The sequence below is a fragment of the Canis lupus genome, chromosome 17, assembly GCF_011100685.1.
Source record: "Canis lupus familiaris isolate Mischka breed German Shepherd chromosome 17, alternate assembly UU_Cfam_GSD_1.0, whole genome shotgun sequence".
Taxonomy (NCBI): Eukaryota; Metazoa; Chordata; class Mammalia; order Carnivora; family Canidae; genus Canis; species Canis lupus.
In genome coordinates this window covers 22,751,303-22,771,511 of record NC_049238.1, presented here as the reverse complement: position 1 = coordinate 22,771,511, position 20,209 = coordinate 22,751,303, and the positions used below count along the sequence as shown (strand labels likewise).

The 20,209-nt window shown below is 33.5% G+C and overlaps 1 protein-coding gene across 6 annotated transcripts in view; it reads right to left on the bottom strand.

Annotated features, from left to right (window-relative positions):
• Positions 1–20,209, bottom strand: part of SPDYA (speedy/RINGO cell cycle regulator family member A) — a 34,675-nt gene that overhangs the window by 2,227 nt on the left and 12,239 nt on the right. For 5 of the 6 annotated variants that reach the window (XM_038561157.1, XM_038561158.1, XM_038561160.1 and 2 more), the window contains exons 5-6: positions 15,646–15,817; positions 5,563–5,851 (exon numbers count right to left, since the gene is read on the bottom strand). In XM_038561157.1, coding sequence (XP_038417085.1) covers positions 5,563–5,851; positions 15,646–15,817 — 461 coding nt within the window. Of the gene's footprint in view, positions 1–2,472; positions 2,541–5,562; positions 5,852–15,645; positions 15,818–20,209 lie in introns of all 6 variants that reach the window. The other variant, XM_038561161.1, reaches the window with a different exon arrangement.

Here is a 20,209-nt window from a genome sequence, read left to right as displayed (position 1 = left end):
TTCTCCATGTCTCCACTGACCATTAAGCATATTTACAATCTTACTTATGGGACAGATGTGTTCTTCTAAATTTAGCTTTCTAAATTCACATCTGGCTCTCATCTACTATGCTGTAAACTTACAGATTTGTGACTGACTCAACTGTCAGTACCTTCCAGAAGTCCCACCTTTTTCACCTAGTAAATGGTCAATAAAATTGTGCTGATGGCTACAAGGCTACACTTGATCTGTATCTACACTACATCCATATTTGTATCTATACTACACTATATCTGTATATATCCTATTGACTTGGTTGTTCTAAGGAGAAATTTAGGCATGGACTCTGAGAGAATTGGAGTTAGAATTCTACTTCAGAGGCAGTAGGGACTCCTGAAGGTTCTATGGTCATGTAAAAGGAGGTATTTTTTTTTAAATTAGTCTGTAAATATGAATATTTAAAGGAAGTATCTATGAGTATTTAAAGGAAGGAAAAACAATTGAATCAGAAATTTCACAGTTAACACACGGTATACATTATGAGTTGATTGGTAGTAATATACAACTATTAGGTGAGGAAAAGGGGCAGATGTAAAAAATACTGTGAAGGAATAACCACATGAGCTGGTAATTCACTGAATATAGATTAAGATTTTAAGTTCTGCTACTGTATGATTAGAACAGTTGTAGAGACAAATAAATTCAGAAGAGGATCTTTTTTTGAGAAAAAATTATCTTAGATTATATAATAGTTGCAATGTCCCAGGCTTGCTCATGTGAATCAGTAATAAGGTTTGCTATATTGCTTTTTGCCTTTGGCTTTGCTCTAAAATCTGAGGCGTCCTCTGCATATTCATGTTTCAGAGGGATTAACTTAGGTGTCATAAGGCTTAAAACAGCATAAGGTACAGAGAGACTGTGTGGTTTAGTATAAAAATAGGCTATACATTCAGATAGAACTGAGTCCCATTTTGCTGTTTTTATTGTTGGTGTTGTTTTACCTTTCAACTGTAACTTTCCTTTGTCACTAAAATGTGTGTCATGATGCCACTTAAAGATTGCTTGGGGGGAGGGTCAAGTGTTAAATGAGGCTACCTTTATAATATGCCTAGAACATGACTGGTGACTGTGATGTATATAAATTCGTAAAGAATGCCTCATTTATTGCCCAGCCTTGTCAAAATGACAACTATTTTATTCCTAATAAATATCATAAACATGTTTATCTGAAACTTGTTTTTTGAATATGTTTTGAGAATTTTTAATGGTAGAAAAATAGGTTTTTTGTTTTGTTTTTTTGTAGGCCCCTAAGAAAACCATGTTTACTTCTCCAAGACCAATGTCCAGTCTACATCCATATGAGCACATACTTTTACATGGCAGTAATAACAGCAAATCTTCTATTTTATGCCTCTTTAATTGTTGTTATTGTCTGCCGTATTATAAGCATTTTCAAGTGGTAATAACACTTTCATAATTATGGTTCAGCATGACTGCATAAAACAAAATAGAAATTTTACCTGAAAAGCAAGAAGTTGCTTGTGTATGAAGACAGAAGCATTGAAAAGCATCTACTGCTATATTTTAGCATAAAAGCCTGGAGTAGAGCATCAGCTCTTTGTGTTTCTTATAGAATGATGAATTGAGTTTTCTGCAACCATAAACCATTAAGTGATTCCAACCACTTTATGTGGACTGAAGGAAGAAAATTTTGCTAGCAGAGGTCACTACTGGGAATCAGCAGCTGCTGAGGCAGTAAGACTCTGACCCCTGCTCCTGATAACCTTGTGTTACCTTTAAATGCTCTCACACCCCCAATTAGCTCACTTTCAATTAAGCCTACTGAGGGAAAATGAATGTATAAGTTTATTGGTCAAGTGTTTTTTTCCAACATATTGCCTACCCTCTGTCATCCTGAAACAAAAGGTTTTACATTTAACTTTAATACTCTTTAGTTCAGAGTAATGAATAAATACTTGTTCCTTCCTGTAGAGAATCTGTGTATATCCTAAACCAGGGATGGGATGAAAGCACAGTTTCATTTACAACTCCCTTAAGTGCTCCACTTCTCATCCACAGTCCCTCAAAGTCATGCTTTTTTTCAAAGCAAACTGGCAGAGCCCCTTCCTCCCTGGACGTACTGTGTTTTCTTGAGATATCAAAGTCTAAAATACAGTGTACTTGTTACAGGCGCTAGTATGAGTACAGGCGCTACAGGCGCTACAGGCGCTAGTATGAGTAAAACATAACTACTTGTGTTCTGCTTTCTATAAATATCTGTTCAAATTGTAGTTGGAATTCTCTCCCAATTCACTCCATACAATCTTTCATCAGGAACTTGGTTCTTAATACTTTCACCACCTCCTTAGTCCTCAGTAGTCTACTAAAAAGACTTCTGTGGCAGCTTTTTTTTCACCACCAATGGTAGGATTTCATCAAAGGGGGCAGTAGAGCATAATAGGAATTCAGGCTGTAGTCTAGAGTCAGACAGACCTGGGTTCAAATGTCGCTCCACCACTTTGAGCAAATGATTTAACCTCTCTAAGCCTCAGTCTCCTTATCTGCAAAGTAGAGATAATAGTATTTATCATAGGGTTGGCTGTGAACATTAAGTGAGATTATCAATGCAAAATGTTTAACACATTGCATGGAACATTTTAAACATCTAGTAAATCTTAACCTATTACAAGAATCAAAGAATGTAGGTAAAAGTTGCTGGGATAGAAAGGAGGGATGCTAAAAGGCAATTTTTATAATTTAGCCTAAGGTAGATCCTACTTACCTTCAGATGCAAGAGAACGAATAAAAACTATGGAGGTGTTGCAAGGGAAGAGACTATACTGTTAGTCAAATTTGTTTAGTGATTACTAAGGCCAGGGAATGGAACAATGACTGAAATGTGACTCCTACCTTGAAGAGTCTTAAGAGTTTAATTTCTCTTTTATTTTTTTTTCTCTTTTAATAAAACTTCAGTAGTCACTGTTAATCTCATAAGGATATAGCAAAAATAAATGCGATATTCTGAAATAATACAGATCTCATTGTGGAACTGAGGAAGAACCATAAGAAATCTGGCAGTCCTAAAGGCTTTTTAAGAAGTAAAAAGGATCACTGCTAGCAGAATATTACTGAGAATTGAGAAGTGTCAGAGATACCCTATCTTTATAATTTGAATGAAAATTAGAGTGGTTGACTAAAAGCATTTCCAGTTCATGATTGGTTACCATTTTTCAAAGTCCTCAAATCCCAACAAAAGTGAAATGTGCAAGTAAATTATGATACTTATACCATATCATGATTAAAAATCAGATTTCCAAAGACTACTAACATGGGGAAATGCTTTATGGTAGTGAAAAAAAGCAGGCCTAGACATAGTACGCTTCTAATTTTTTTTAAGTAGAAGATAGAAAAGTATATAGTATTACAAGATTATAGTAATCAAAAACAGTATGGTATTTGCATAAAACTGACCCATAGAGAAGTGGAACAGCATACAGAGCCCAGAAGTAAACTCAACGCATATAGGGTCAATTAATTTATGACAAAAGAGCCAACAGGTGGAACCAATAGCCTCTTCAATAAATGGTGTTGTAAAAACTGGACAGTATCATGCAAAAGAAATGAAGAGCGCTATCTTATACCATGCATAAAAAAAATAAACTCACAAAAGATTAAAGGCTTGAATTTAAGACCTGAAACCATAAAACTAGAACAAAGTGGGAAGACACTCATCTTGCCAATGGCTTTTTGGATTGGACATCAAAAATAAAGGTAACAAAGCAAAAATGAACAGTGGAATTACATCAAATTTAAAAACTTCTGTGTAGCAAAGAAAGCCATCAACAAAATGAAAAGGCAACCTATGGAATGGGAGAAAATATTTACTAATCATATATGATAAGGGGTTCATATCCAAAATATGTAAAAAAAAAAAAAACAAAACTCCTACAGCTCAATAGGAAAAAATCCAATTAAAAAATGTGCAGGGAAATGAACAGACATTTTTTCAAAGAAGACAAGTAGCTAACAGTTACACAAAAAGGTGTTCAACATCACCAATTATCAGGGAAATGCAAATCAAAACCACAATGAGGTGTCATTTCATACTTATTAGAATGGCTATTATCAAAAAGATAAATAATAAGTGTTAGTGAGGAGTTGGAGAAAAAAGGAACCCTTGTACACTATTGGTGGTAATTTAAGTTGCTGCAGCCACTGTGGAAAAACAATATGGAGGTTCCTCAAAAAATTAAAGATAGAACTACTATATGATCCAGCAATTCTGTATCTGGTATCTATCCTAAAGAACAAATTCACTATGTCAAAAAGGTATCTGCACCCCTTTGTTCATTGTAGCATTTACAATAGTCAAAACATGGAACAATGTTAAGTGCTCATCAACTGATGAATGGATAAAGAAAATGTGGGCTGTTTGTGTAAGCATGTGTGTACAGACTATCATTCAGCTATATAATATCACAGGAATGGAGTATTAGTCAAAAATAAGGAAATCCTGCCATCTGTGACAACACGGATGATCTTGAGGGCATTATGCTAAGTGAAATACTTTAGACAGAAAAATAAAAATACTGTGTAACCTTACTTATATGTGGAATCTAAAAACAAAACAAGACAGAAAAAAATCCTCACAGATACAGAGAGCAGACTGGTGTTTGCCAGAGGCGGGGATACACAGTGGGCATAATGGGTGAAGGTGATCAAAAGATACAAACTTCCATTTATAAATCAGTCCTGGGGTGCAATGAACAACATGGTGACTATAGTTCACAATACTGTATTGTATATTTGAAGGTTGTGAAGAATATATCTTTTTTAAAATTTTTATTTATTTATGATAGTCACAGAGAGAGAGAGAGAGAGAGAGAGAGGCAGAGACATAGGCAGAGGGAGAAGCAGGCTCCATGCACCGGGAGCCCGACGTGGGATTCGATCCCGGGTCTCCAGGATCGCACCCTGGGCCAAAGGCAGGCGCCAAACCGCTGCGCCACCCAGGGATCCCGTGAAGAATATATCTTAAACGTTCCCATCACATAAAAATACATGTGGTGAGAGATGTTAACTTATTGTGGTAACAATTACACAATGTATCAAATCATTATGTTGTACATCTAAAACTAATACAATGTTATATGTCAATTATATCTGAATTTTTAAAAAGTGTATATAATAAAACCAGTACTTAATCACTGATAAAACTGGGGAGATCAGTATATTTATTTTCTTTTTTGAAATGTCTATTGAATAAAACATTTCAAAGAAAATGATTCAGGTTCTTCACATGCTTAATACTTTAAAATACTTGAAACCCATGGTATATTAGGTTTCAGTTTAACATAAGTCACACTAAAAATCTTTTAGTTTAGTTAAGCTACCACAAAGCCAGGTACTGACACAAGACAAATAGTAACTGAAAAGAAAACTTTCGATAGTAATTTAACTAATATTGTTCTAGTATATAAAATTAGTATGTACCCCTGCCTGTAAGGACTTACTACAGTTCAATAAATAACTCAGATTTAATAGCTTGCATAAATCTAATTGCTACATATTACTAAATCATACCTTGAGAATAGCTATAAGCTTGAGAACGATCAACTACTATGTCCATGGAGTTATGTGATTCCTGAGAATGTTTCTCCATCACCTCTACTGTATCACTGGATGAAGATGATGAAGATAATCCCAGTCTAACATATCTTCCTTTTTTACCACAGAGTGAACAATCTACTGGTGTGGCACTAGGTCCCCGGGGCAGTTGAACTTCATCTCTGTTGTAGTTTCTAACAGCTCCACTGTGATGCACAGAGCGTTCCCGTTGCCATATATAATGAGTTGGAGCAATAGCCATAACCTATGGTGGAAAGCTTTCTTTTAGAATTTTCGTAAGATTTTAAAATTTGGTAAGATTAAGTAAAAGAATTATGACTCACAGACAGCTATCTCTAAAACTAGACCTAAAAGCCTAAGTTACTGATGTTTAAAAAAAAGTAGGCCTCTCCAGATAAGACAGTATTACCTATAAAGTGATTCACTGCTTGGATTCTTAAGATAATAACTAACAAAGTACTGAAGTTACTTCAAATATTTCAACCTTCCAAGTTTTTCAATTCAGAATATTCTAAGTTTGGGATAGATAACACAATTAGTCCAAAACAACACATAATTCTTAACTTTGGAATGTATTGCGTTGAAAATAACATTGTTGAGGTTTCTAACTACGTTGTTAGGCTAATTTTAACATGCTTGCAATTATGGCAAGGGAAGTGGTGAGTAAGAAGATGGGTAAATTACCTAACCTCTCTGTGCCTCAGTTTCTTTATCTGTAATATGAAGAGAATAATAGAGTCTCCTTTAGAGGATTTTGCAAGGATTAGATGAGGAATTAATTATAAAACACTTAAGATTCCTTGTTACATGGTGGGTATTGTTCTCGAAGGTTAAATAAAATACTTCCTTTGGAGTCAGGATAGACTTAGTTTTTTATTTTTTTAACCTGGCTTTGCCACTTGCTAGCTGTATGATATTGGGCAACTTAACCTTTCTGAGGCTTAACTTCCTCATATTTAAAATGGGGATATTATCTGCATCATAGGAGGGTTAGATATGTATAAAATCCTTATCACAAAGTAAGCAGATGATAGTCACTGAAGAAGTCAAAGTAGGGAAATATACCTATATATGTTGACCCTATGATGTCTAAAATTTCTAAGCAGTGTTGGAATATTGCTTCAAAGCAAAAAATGTTTAGTTGCAGTTATCAATGACCAAAGTAAATAAGAATTATAGAATTTGAGAGTTAAGCAATTATTAATGCTTAAACGAATGATTTTCAACTTGTTTCAGGAGCTCTGTGTTTTCATAGATTATATTAGGTGTCCCAGAATGGGATATGGGAAGACCAATCAAGAAAAGAACCTCAATTTAGAGGATTATGTATAAAATTTTGCTTGGAAAGATACTTTTGTGGTTAAAAATTAAAACTTAAAAACCCCAGACTGAGACCAGTCCACTTAGAAAACAGGGAACCTATGGCTTCTTCCAAAATGATATAAAGAATGCTAGCTATGCTAATTTTTTAAAGTATATTTTAGGATTGAATTTATTTTATAATCCACCTTTTAAATTCTCAAAAAAAGTTTTCAACAAACATGTAATAAAGTTACATATCTTCTAAAAAGTAGATGTAAAGATATTAATTCTAACAATAAATATTTTCATAACAATGTAAAACTAGGTTCAGAGCTATGTAAAGTGAGGAAATAGAATACAGAATTTCTTATTCCTTCCATATTTTTCTATTTCTTCCTCAACATTTGTACATCCTTATTTCCATTTCTGGAATGTCCTCTCCCTTTTGTCTTGGTATTGCTTTTCCTTCAGTGCTGAGCATAAGTCCCACCTTTCTAAAACTCCAGTTTTTAGATTGTAGTTTTATTTTTAATGCTACGTAAGGACTTTTAGCATGTATCTAAAACTCAGATATATCTCTTTTTATGAATGCAATATATTGAAAACTCTCTGTGCAGGAATATTCTCTCATATACCTCTCTATCAAATGCCTTCCACACAATATTATGTAGTCACTGTATATTTCTTATTGATAGATGAAAATAATTAAGAATTAGAGGCCACTGACATTATAAACTTCCAACAACATGATTTTTTTAAGGATCCTGTAGCAAATTCTAGTGAGAAGATCAGAGAAAAATAGGAAGCAAAAGGCACAAGATAGGTTTAGTAAACTGTTCTTTCTACAACAAACTAGCATCAGTCTCTCTACATACTAACCCAGCTAGAAAAATGCATGCACACATACTTGTGTACTTTTAAATATGTTTGCACATATTTTACAGATATTATTAGAATGTTATTATGATAACAACAGAGAATTACAAAAATTTTAAGAGGGTCAAGGAAGCAGGATTTTGGTCTTCTATTAGTTCTATGACCTTGGGCAAATTACATAACCTTCTGGGCTACAAGGTATCTTTTGCATATGAGAAAACAGGTCATTTACAGTCCTCAAACTCTATGACTTATGAAAGTAACTTCTTTGAAGCATTAGTAGCACTTGATCTACTAGAAATATTATGCTACATTTTATTTTACTCGTCATTTTTAGTGATTATTTTTGGTGCCTTTGATGGGTATCCCAAAATTTAATACTTGGCCCTATTTTTCTCTATATATTCTACTTCTCTGTGATCTCAAGATGGTATAGAGTAGGTGTTAAAAACAAGGACCCTGGAATCAGACTTCCTAGGTTTGAATACTAGCGTGCTGCTTGACTAATTCTGTGACCTTAGAGAAATTATTTAGCCTTTTTGTGCCTGTTTCCTCTTCTGGGATTACCTAGCTAGCTATAAGAACTGTTGTGAGAGTTAACACATATGCAGTACTTAGAACAGTGCCTGACAAGTGTCCCAAAAGTATTAACATTACGTTCACCTTGACTCTTATCTACTCTACCAAGCTTTAAATATCACTTGCATATGATGACTCATTTTATATTCATGCCTCACTTAATTATCCAAATATACCTTAAATTCATGTCTAATACCAAATTACTTATTTTTTCCAATAAATCAATTTGTTTCTTTAGTGTTTCCTATTTCCATTATGGAACACATTACCCTTTCTGTTCTATAGATTTGAAACTCTGAAAGCTCACTCTCCCATACGCCCTATGTCCAACTGGTCACCAAGTAATGACAACTATAATTTTATAACATTGACTTTTCTTTGGCATTGCTATCTTCAGCACTGTTTACACCTTCCTTCTGAACTATAGGAAGTTTAACACTTTCCAGTACCTTCCCTATATTGGGTCTCTGCTGCATTTAGTCATTGGATTGTTTTGTCCAAAACTGTTTATGTCACATCTCTGCTTTCTAAATTCTAATCTCGAATCAAGTAGTAGCTGACAGACAAATCAGCTATGATGATACTGTGCCATCTAGGCCAGAGTACATAACAAGAACAGAGAAAAGCTTCCTTTTGATAAAATTGCTATCGTCTATCATGTATAAAGGGACTGGAATTGGAGTCTAACTCTTTCTCATCAGATTGGCATTTTCCATAATCTGTAAAACAATCTAGAAATTAAGTTATCATCAACCTAAATAAATTCCACCTCAGAGGAGCTGATATCCAAAAAAGGTAAACTCATTATAAGATAGTAAGATCAGAATAAATACGGAAATTGTCTTTACTCTTTTCTAGAGAAGCTCTGTATTTTTCAATATAATCATACCTCATCTCTTTCCAAAAAAGGATTTGAGGCAGCTGACAAAAAGTAAAAACAACAACAAAAATTTTCTAGGATCCAGAAGGGAAAATTAGGCTAAAGGAAGAAAGCAGACAGGCTGGTAGTAAAAGGTGATATAATTAATGTAGTTAGGGATAAAACTTGGCTCTTAGTTTCTTTGCAGCAACCAAGGTTAAAAAAGAGACAAATTTTTAAAATTCATACTATCTGAAAGGAGAGAGTAAGTTTTTTGACAGTGGTATGTAATGGAAAGAGTGCTAAGTTTAAGAACTAGCTGGTTCTACCATTTATTAACGACCATGGACAAGTTACAACCCTTCAAAGCCCCAGTTTGTCAGAAAAATGGACAAAATACTTATGCTACTTAATTCCTTTTTAAAATGCTTTTTAATTCCTGAGATAAAATAACATAACAGATATAAATTTGATTTCCAAATTAACCAATATAACCAATGGAAGGTAGCTGTCAGAGAAAAAAAGAGAAAACAGAAAACACTGGGAAGTTATTAGATATGAAGTTCTGGGTTTAACACTTAATTGATGTATGGTCTTGAGTAAACCTCAATCTCCTTGGTTCTCAGTTTCATCAGATGTAAAATGAGAATTCTACAACCCTCATAGGTACTTTTATTGAGGATAAGATAATTTATATGAAAATATTTATGAATTTGTTAGAGCATAATGCAAATGTAAAGTATTATTATTGTAAACCAACTTGTAAATGCTATCATAACTTGGGTTTACTCTAGGATGAGACTAAAGAAATGGACTTGGCAGTATGTCAATACTGGGTTCTCAATAACAAATGCATAGAATATTTAACTAAATTTCTAACATGTTTTGCCACTTAAATGCATCAAACTTCAGGGCAAGGATAATATAATCACTTCTTTATAACAACCCCCATAGCATTGAAGTTAAATGTCTTACTCATAAGTTAGCTATTGAATGAATAGTTAACAGAATAAAGTCTAGATAATTTCTGTTCCTATATACCACCATGATTCAACTGTTCCTGGCTGCAACAGTCCTAAGAAAGACTATCTATGTCCCCCTATTGTAAAAGGTAGTGCCAAGTCAGCTCAGTAAAGAAATTTTATAGTTTATTCTTTTTCTACTACATAGATAAGAAGGTATGAAAAAAAAATCGCAAGCTTTAAGTTCCATTCACTTTGTCAGTCAGCAGTATTTACTGAGTACTCTGTGTCACGCACTATTCTGGGATAAAAATAAAGATCATGGCCTCTTGGAATTTATACTCTAGCAGGGGGAAATAGACATTAGCAAGATAGGCAAAACAATATATTATATGATGGTTAAATGCTATGAAGAAAACTTGTTAAAGGAATACAAAGGAATAGTGGGAGGTACTACTTGTTATTTTAGCAGCTTTATTGGGGTATAACTCAAATACTATACAATTCACCCACTTATACAATGGCTTTAGTATATTCAGTTGTACAACCATTACCACAGTCAATTTTAGAACATTTTTATCACTCCATAAAAAATGAAATCATGCCCCATTTTCTCCCTCCCCTCAGCCTCTGGCAACTTCTAATCTACTTTATTATATTTTTGGATGTCTCTTTTAGACAGTTCATTTAAATGGAATCATAAAATGTGTGATCCTTTCATAACTGACTTTTCACTTAGCATAATGTTTTCAGGTTCATCCATGTTGTAGCATGTTATCAGTACTTCATTCCTTTTAATTGCCAAGTAATCTATCATTGTATAGATATACTGTATTATTTATCCATTCGTTCACTGGACATTTGGGTTTTCACTTTTTGACTACTACAAATGTTGCTGCTATGAATATTCATGTACAAGTTATTGTGTGGATATAGCTTTCATTTCCTTTGTGTATATAACTAGAACTGGAATTGCTGGGTTGTAATGATAACTCTACGTTTAGCCTTTTGAGGAACTGCTACAGTTTTCCAAAACAACCACTATTTTAAATTCCTACCAGAAGTGTATGAGGGTTCCATTTCCTCCACATCCTTACCAATACTTGTTATATTTGTCTTTTTCACGATAACCATCCTAGTGGGTGTGAAGTGATATCTCATTGTTGTTTTGATTTTGCATTTCTCTGATGGCTAATGATGTTGAGCATCTTTCCATGTGCTTTTTTGCCCATTTGTATACCTTCTTTTGAAAAGCCTTTTCAGATCCTTACCCTTTTAAAAATTGAGTAGTCTTTTTATTGCTGAGTTGTAAGAGCTCTTTATCTACTCTAGATTCAAGTCCCTTATTGGACAGATAATCGGCAAGAATTTTCTCCCACTTGTATTTTGTCTCTTCACTTTCATGGTGTTCTTTGAAGGGCAATTTTTCAATTTTGATGATGATCTCTATTTTCTTTTGTTGCTTGTGCTTTTGGCATCATCTCTAAGAAACTTAATTCAAGGTAATGAAGATTTACCCCTATGTATAAAGAGTTTTATAGTTTTTAGCTCTTATATTTGGGTCTTTGATCCATTTTGAGTTCGTTTTTATATATGATATGAAATAGGAGTCCAATGGCATTCATTTGCATGTAGATACACAGTTGTCCTAGCATCATTTGTTGAAAAGACTCATTTCTCCATTGAATTTTCTTGGTACCCTTGTCAAAATTCAATTGAACATAAAAATGAAGGTTTATTTCTGGACTCTTCAATTTTATTCCATTCCAGGAGATACTACTAGATACAGGGTGGTAAGGAAAAGTTTCTCTGAGATTATAAATTTAGGTAGAGTCCTGAATAAAGTAAGGAAGTGAAGCATACTGATATCTGGGGGGAAAGCATTCCAGGTAAAAAAAAATCCTGAGGTGGGAATGTTCTTATTGTGTTTGAAGAACTGCAAGGAGGCCAGTGTACTTGGAGGGAAGTGAGACAAAGTAAAAAAGATTAGAGTTGGCAGACCAGTTAGAACCAGGGTAAGATTTTGCCTTAAAAATAAATAAATAAATAAAACTTTTATTTATTTGAGAGAGAGCTAGAGATAGCAAGAGAGAGCAGAGCAGGAGGGAAAGGCAGAGAGAGAAAAGCAGGTTACCCACTGAGCAGGAAGCCTGACTCAGGGCTTGGTCATAACCTGGGATCATAAGCTGAGCCGAAGGCAGAGGCTTAACCAATTGAACCACCCAGGCACCCCAGGGTTTTGCCTTTTATTCTATGTGAGATGGGAAGCTATTGGGGACTTGTGAGTAGAGGAATCATGATTTGACTTACTTCTGAAAGATTTACTCTGGCTAGTGTATGAAAATAGACTACAGGATAGAGAGATTATGAGACTACTTGGAAAGTTATGGCAATAACTGAGGCACAAGGGGACAATCAAAGTAGGGCTTAGTAGTAGAGGAGGTGAGAAATGGTAAGGTGCTATATATTTTTTTTAAGGTATGGCTATAAGACAAGTATAGGGCAACAGTTTTTTGGCTTGAACAATTAGAATGATGAAGTTACCATTTATTAACATGTAGAAGATTGCAGGAGGAGTTAAGTTTGGAGTTCTATGTGAGGGAATCAGAAACTGGATTTTCAGCATGTTAAATTTGAGGTATCTATTAGACAATGAAATAGGATAGGAAATTTGATAAGCACATCTAGAATTAGGGGAGAGATCTGTTGTCAGTGTTGAAGCCTTGAGAGACTCAACTTTTCTATAAATCCCATTACATAACTGAGTTTACAGCTATCTAAAACTTTTTAGTCTTTTACATATACACCATTAAGCCATACCATTCTCTGGCTGCTTAAAAGTCTGATGCCAGTAACTGAAGTAATCCCAGCTCCAATTGTGTAAATTAAATTGCTGCAGTTATAACACTAGTTGTTCTATCTTAGGAATGGGGGGCGGGGGGGAGACGGGCAATCTGCCATGAGGTGAGCATTACCTATCCCCGCCTCTTGCCTCTGGTACCCACTCCATGCTCTTAGCTAAGTGCCGTGGGGCTTGAAGTGTTTACTTTGAAAAAAAATCAGAGTGTTCAAATAAGGCCTACTATCATGTCCAAGGATGGCATGGGTTCACAAATTACCCACTCCTGACCTGGGGAGGGAATGATAAAAAATAGCAATGCAGGGCTCTTCCAATGCCCTGTTAATTTAGAATGAATTGTTTAAATCCTTTAATGAGGATCCATTAATTTGGGGAAGGTGAGATACATAATCAATTTTTCGTATTTTCCTAATGAATTCAATCCTGAAAAAACCTCACCTGCTATTCAGTCTTCTAAGTTGTTTTTGAATCCTTTCATTTCCCCAACATTCTACAGTCCTCTTAATTTAATCTACAATTATGCATGCTTTCTAATATCTTCATCTTATTAATAAATATAATTAACAAGTTTAATTCTGGGCATACCTTCAAAATATTTCCTGAAGTTTGACACTAATCCATTAATTGGCTTTTGGCCTATCATCATTTACTAGCTATGACTTTATTTCATTACAGCATTATCTAATTCACATTTTACCAAACTTTACTAAACTAGTATTGGCTTACAATGATCACTGCCCACTATTTAATTTTCTTCTTTTTTCTTTTTTTTTAATATTTAATTTTCTACTCTAGAATATTTCTTTAGATTGCACCATTAACATTTTTCTTTATTGGAAACCAGAACATTAGATAAAATAACCCATCTTTTGTTTCATAATTTTGATTTAAACTCAATTAACATATAGTGTATTATTAGTTTCAGAGGTAGAGTTTAGTGATTCATCAATTATATAAAACACCTAAAAAAAAAAAAAAAACCACCTAGTGCTTATTACATCACATGCCCTCCTTAAAGCCTATCACAGTTACCACCCCGCCCCCTAACCCCTCTCCCCTCCAGCAACCTTCAGTTTGGTTCCTAGTTAAGAGTCTCTTATGGTTTCTTTCCCTCCCTGATTTTGTCTTATTTTTCCCTCCCTTCCCCTATGATCCTGTTTTGTTTCTTAATTCCACATGAATGAAATCAGATGATAATTGGCTTTCTCTGATTGAGTTATTTCACTTAGCACAATACCCTCATTCTATTCATGTCATTGCAAATGGTAAGATTTCATTTTTTTAGATGGCTAATATTCCATTGTGTGTATATATATATGTGTGTGTGTGTATATATATATATATATAGATGTGTGATATATATATATATCACATCTTCTTTATCCATTCATATGTTGATGAAAATCTAGATGTTCCATAGTTTGGCTATTGTGGACATAGTTTGGCTATTGCGGACATTGCTGCTATAAACATTGGGGTGCACCAATGTTTGTATCTTTGGGGATCACCATGTTTGTATCTTTGGGGTAAATAACCAGTAGTGCAATTGCCGGGTTGTAGGGTAGTTCTATTTTTAAGTTTTGAGGAACCTTTACACTGTTTTCCAGAGTGGTTGTACCAGCTTGCATTCCCACTAGCAGTATAAGAGTGTTCCCCTTTTTCCACATCCTCACCAATATTTGTTGTTTCCTGACTTGTTAATTTTAGCCATTCTGACTTGTGTGAGGTGGTAACTCATTGTGGTTTTGATGTGTATTTTCCTGATGCCAAATGATATGGAGCATTTTTTCATGTCTGTTGGCCATTTGTATGTCTTCTTTGGAGAGAAGTCTGTTCATGTCTTCTGCCCATTTCCTGACCAGATTATTTGTTCTTTGGGTGTTGAGTTTAAGTTCTTTATAGATTTTGGATACTAGCCCTTTATCTGATAAGACATTTGCAAATATATTCTCCCATTCTGTAGGTTGTCTTTTGGTTTGGTTGATTGTTTCCTTTGCTGTGCAAAGGTTTTTTATCTTGATTAAGTCCCAATAGTTCATTTTTGCTTTTATTTCCCAAAATAACCTATTTTTTATTTTTAGTGTCTTTCTGTTTTATCTTAATAGAATCTGGCATCAAGAAAACTTACCTTATATATTATTCTATGTGAAAAGAGGTACCATTTTTAACATATTTAAAATTATTTAAATTTTATAGCATACAGTTTGCATTTCAATCTTGGGAACTTGAAATTTCACATACTTTGTTTAATGGAAATTATTATTCAGCTCCAAATGTTATTAACATATTTTGGAATATGCACACCGTCCTTTCCCAATTTATTTCTGATCTCTTAGACCAGAGAAACATACTAAAGTAGAAATACTTACTATAGAAGTAGGCTGCTCTGAAAAACAGAAATGACAATTTTAAATTATTGTGGTATATTAAAACATCAACATTGCAGTATACAAGTTGTATTCATGGTAACCATCAGGGTTAATAGTCTACCCTTACATATATAAAAAATGAAATATCAGAAGCACATTAAAAACAAGACAAGAGAAATTACATAAAGAGAAAACAGAGATTACCTATATAAAGTATTTAAAAAATCTTACCTCCTCACAGCATCGCCTGCTTACAATAGCCCTATAGTCAATTCTATCCCAGAGTTGGTCCCTTAACTTTAAGAAATTAGGGAACAATTTTCTCCAGTTTTTCCCTAAAGCCCATGGAAAAATTTCATATTTGGATTCTTCTTCATCTTCTTCAACTGTGTTAGCCAGATACCTAACAAAAAAGACCAATAACTCAAAAAAGAAATAGGAAAAGGACAGGAACAGGCAGTTCACACACACATACATACACAGAAAATCACTTGTAAACACATAAAAGATGTTCAACCTTACTCATAATTAAGGAAATGTAGATAAAAAATAGAAATACAGTGAATTTTACCTTGTTGAGTTCTGGATATTTTTGTATTCCTATAAATCTTGAACTTTGTTCTGAGATGCAGTTAAGTTACTTGGAAACAGTGTGATCCTTTCAGGTCTTGCTTTTATGATTTGTTAGGAGGATCTGGAGCAATGTTCAGACTGGGGCTAATTATTCCCCACTACTGATGTAAGACATTCCTGAGTACTGTACTCAATATCCTGTGAATTATGAGTTTTTTTCAGTCTGGCTAGTGAGAACAAGCACTATTTCCAGTCCTGGGGAAATGTTAAGCATTGTTCCCTCTAATCCTTTCTTATGATCTTTCCCCTCACCCAAGTAGTTTCCTTATAGATATATGGAAATCCATATCCTCCTAAACACTTGAGGGGGATTGGGCATATACAGAAGCAGGAAAACATGACCCAAAATAAAAAGAATCCTCAATCAAAACTGATACATGTTAGAAATAACAGACATTAAACAGACAAGGACATTAAAACAGTTGTATTTATTCCAGATGTTCAAAAAGATAAGGAGACACATTCAAAGTGTACTTCTAGAGATGAAAACTACATGTACAATGAAAAATACATAGAGTAGGATTAATAGACTAAATATTGCAGAAGAAAAGATTTGTGCACTGAAGGCAGCAATATAAACTATCCAAAATGAAACACACACACACGAAAAGAAACAAAAATAATAGAGCATGGTGAAACTGGAGTCCCTAATGAACGTTGGGTGGACAAAAAAATTTGAAGAAACAATGGCTGAAAAATTTTGAAATTTGATTAAAACTATAAAAATACTAAGAAGCTCAATGAAAAAAAATATGCTCAAAGCACAAAATATAAATAAAATTACACCAATGCACATCATAATCAAATTCTTCAGAACCAGTGATGAAAAAAATCTTAAGAGCAGCCAGGCAAAAAAAAAAAAAAAGAAAGAAAGAAAGAAAAAAAGTTAGATAACACAGAAACACAGATACAGATAGAAATTTTCCACTAGAAACAATGAAAACCCTATAGATGACTTTCCAAGAAAAATAGACAACTTACAATAAAAAAATTACAAAACACCTAAAAGAACAAGGCACCATCAACAGAAATAGACCCTGAAGTGTGAAGAAACTGAAGTAGACAGACATTAAAGGATAAAAGATCGTAAAAGCATAATAAAGGAAGGCAAATGATCCTAAGTGGAAAGTTTGAGATGCAAGAAGGAATAGTAAGCAAAGATATAAATATGTGGGTAAATCTAAATAAATATTTGATGTATAAAACAATGACAATAATATGTCTCTAACTTTTTGGAGGGCTTCCTGTAGGGCTTCCTGTAGAACTACAGAATTGTAAAACAAGAGAATATAAGTTGAGAAGGGGGTGACTGGAGTTAAAATACTTAAAGTTCTTGATTAAAAAATAACTGGGATAGAGCTTCCTGGTGGATGAACACATGGAGATCAGATACACTGAGAGGGTATGGAAGCTCTATGCCCTTTCCCCATACACTGCCCTATGCATCTTCAATCTGGCTGTTCTTGAGTTATATCCTTTTATAACAAAACTGGTTATCTAGTAAGTTAAAAAAATAAGTAATTGGGATAACTGCTAAAAAAACAGATATAGACTGCATAATTTCCAAACAAGTAGAGGAAAAAAGAATAAAAAAATAAAAATTTAAAAAAATCTCAATGAAAAAGATAAAAATGGAGTGGGAAAGAAGAAACAGAAAAAGTGGGACATAAAGACAAGATAGCAAGATAGTAAAAAAAAAAAAAAGGAAAAAGAAAAAGAAAATATGTAAGCAATAATAGAATATTATTCTGCAGTGAAAATGAACACACGTCAATATTAACAATTTTCAAAATCATAAAGCAAAAGAAGGAAGTTACAGGAGAACAGTGCATATGATTATTTTACATACAGATTAAAAACAGGAAAAACTAAACAATATATTATTTAGAGGTTTATACATAAAATATAGAAAATCAAGAAAATTACTATCTGTGGGAAGAAGCGGGACTAACTGGGAAACTGTACTGTGAGCTTCTAAGATTCTGGCAATGTTCTATTCTTAAGCTGAGTCATGGGTACACGAATATTTGTTTTGCCTTTTTCTTCAACAAACATACATATACATACTCCATACACTCCCTTTGTAGATTTCACATTAGAAATTTTTAAAAGGCACAGAAGTATATAGTACACTTCTATTCAGGTAATATATACACTAGGTCATGTACACAAAGTTATTTCTAGACAGATACATGTGAAACGTTAATGGTCCTCGAAGAAGGATGCTAAGGCCTTGAGATATGAGGGAGACTTACTTTAAATTGTATACTCACTTATGTCCTTTAAAAAAACTATATGCATATTCAATTTAGTTATATTAATATAAACTTAGCACCTATTACTTTAACTTCCCTTAAAATATCTGTACATATTTTAATATTACCTTAATATAAAGCACCTCATTGCTTAACCCATTCAGTTACATGAATTATATAATGTCCTCTGTGAAATTACATCAAGTAATTTCTTACTTTATTATCCCTGATGGAGCTTAGTTAAGGGTAGACAGAAGCCAGAGGTTGGCCTTTTAGCATGCCTGTTGACTAAGGGAAACATAGAAAATCTATAATCAGAACTCCATTGTGATTCTATTCTAGATTAACAATTTTTCAGGATCAGTGTGATAAAATATCTATATTGTATACATATAAGTCAACTTCTAATCTGAAATAGATTTTCTTGGAGCAGAGTCCATTTTTTTTTTTGGTGTAATAGTTAATTATGTTTATCCAAATAAAGAATTAAGAACATCCATATGTTAAAGGGTGCAAAAAAAAAAAAGTTAGAGACACATTCCTTGCTTTTAAGAAGCCTACAGTCAAGTAGAAGAGGCAACTAAGTATGGAACAAACAACTGTGCAAGAGAATATGGAATAATAACAATAAAAGTTCAGAGTGTTATAAGAATATATAGGAGAGAAAAGGACCTGAGTGAGAATTGTGGCTGAGAAAATACTTAATAAGAACTATTGAGTCAGGCTATAAAAAAAGTATGACTAGATACAAAATGGAAGTTATAATCCATGTTATTTTTAACACGGAATTTATTATACCATTTGCAATACAACTGCACATACTACTATATAGTGTAAGCTGACACAGTGCTTCACTGGTAATAACATTACTAAAACATCAAATAAATCCAATTTCGGGAATCTGGTAAGAATTAAAACTAAAGCTTCCTTTGGTTTGTTTTTAATTTTCAAGTGGGGAAAAAACTACAAAATAGATATTGCATGAACATTCAGATACAATATAATACTAAAGAGACATGTAAACAGCAATGTAACTTAGTGGTTAATCACTGAATTTGGCCATTGGCAAGTCACACCTGAATTTGCATCCCAGCTCTGCCACTACTAACTTTTGTAAGATTGAGAAGTACTTTTCTTCCTAAGTCTCAATTTCCCCAACTGTAAAATGAAGATAATTAAATAATGTATCTCATAGAGAAGATTTAAGGAGCTTATTTAAAAAAACATTTTTGTGGTGTCTTGCATATAACATTCAATATTAGCTATTACTATTATATTCTCCCAATTTATCAATCATCACCAAATTTTATAGAGTTCATTTTTCCTCCAGCATGGGGAAATGTGTCTTCTGAATAAAATTAGGGATCAGTTTCTTCCAGTCCTATTCCTTGAATCACACTTTTAGTCTGAATTAAAGACTGAGTTAAAACTCATTCATCACTACGAACAGTTGTGCTATTCACCTTATTTTTATATGTAGTTCCCTAGTTAAGTACTTAAAATTATATTCATACATTCCCAACTGCAGTTTTTTATCTAGGTAGTAGGTAGAAAAAGTTTCGAGATTGAGATAGATTTTCTTAAACTACATTGCTTCTAGTAGAATAGATCACAAAGCTAATATGAACTGTCTAACACAAAGTCAATACAAGAACTGGAAAACAAAACTATATTCCTTGGTCAAAGTTCAGTGTGTTAAGTAAGAGTCAGTTGTTACTAAAGGTATCAGTTATGAATAACTTCTATGTTATAGGCATAAACCTACAATCAGTATGTCTACAGCATTTTCCACAAACCGTTTAATGTAAAAGGGCAATGATGATGATTTTTACTATAAATTTACTGGAAGTTTCAGAGAGACTATTTTGGCTTTTAAAACATATCTAAGTTCAAAAGGAGAGAATCTG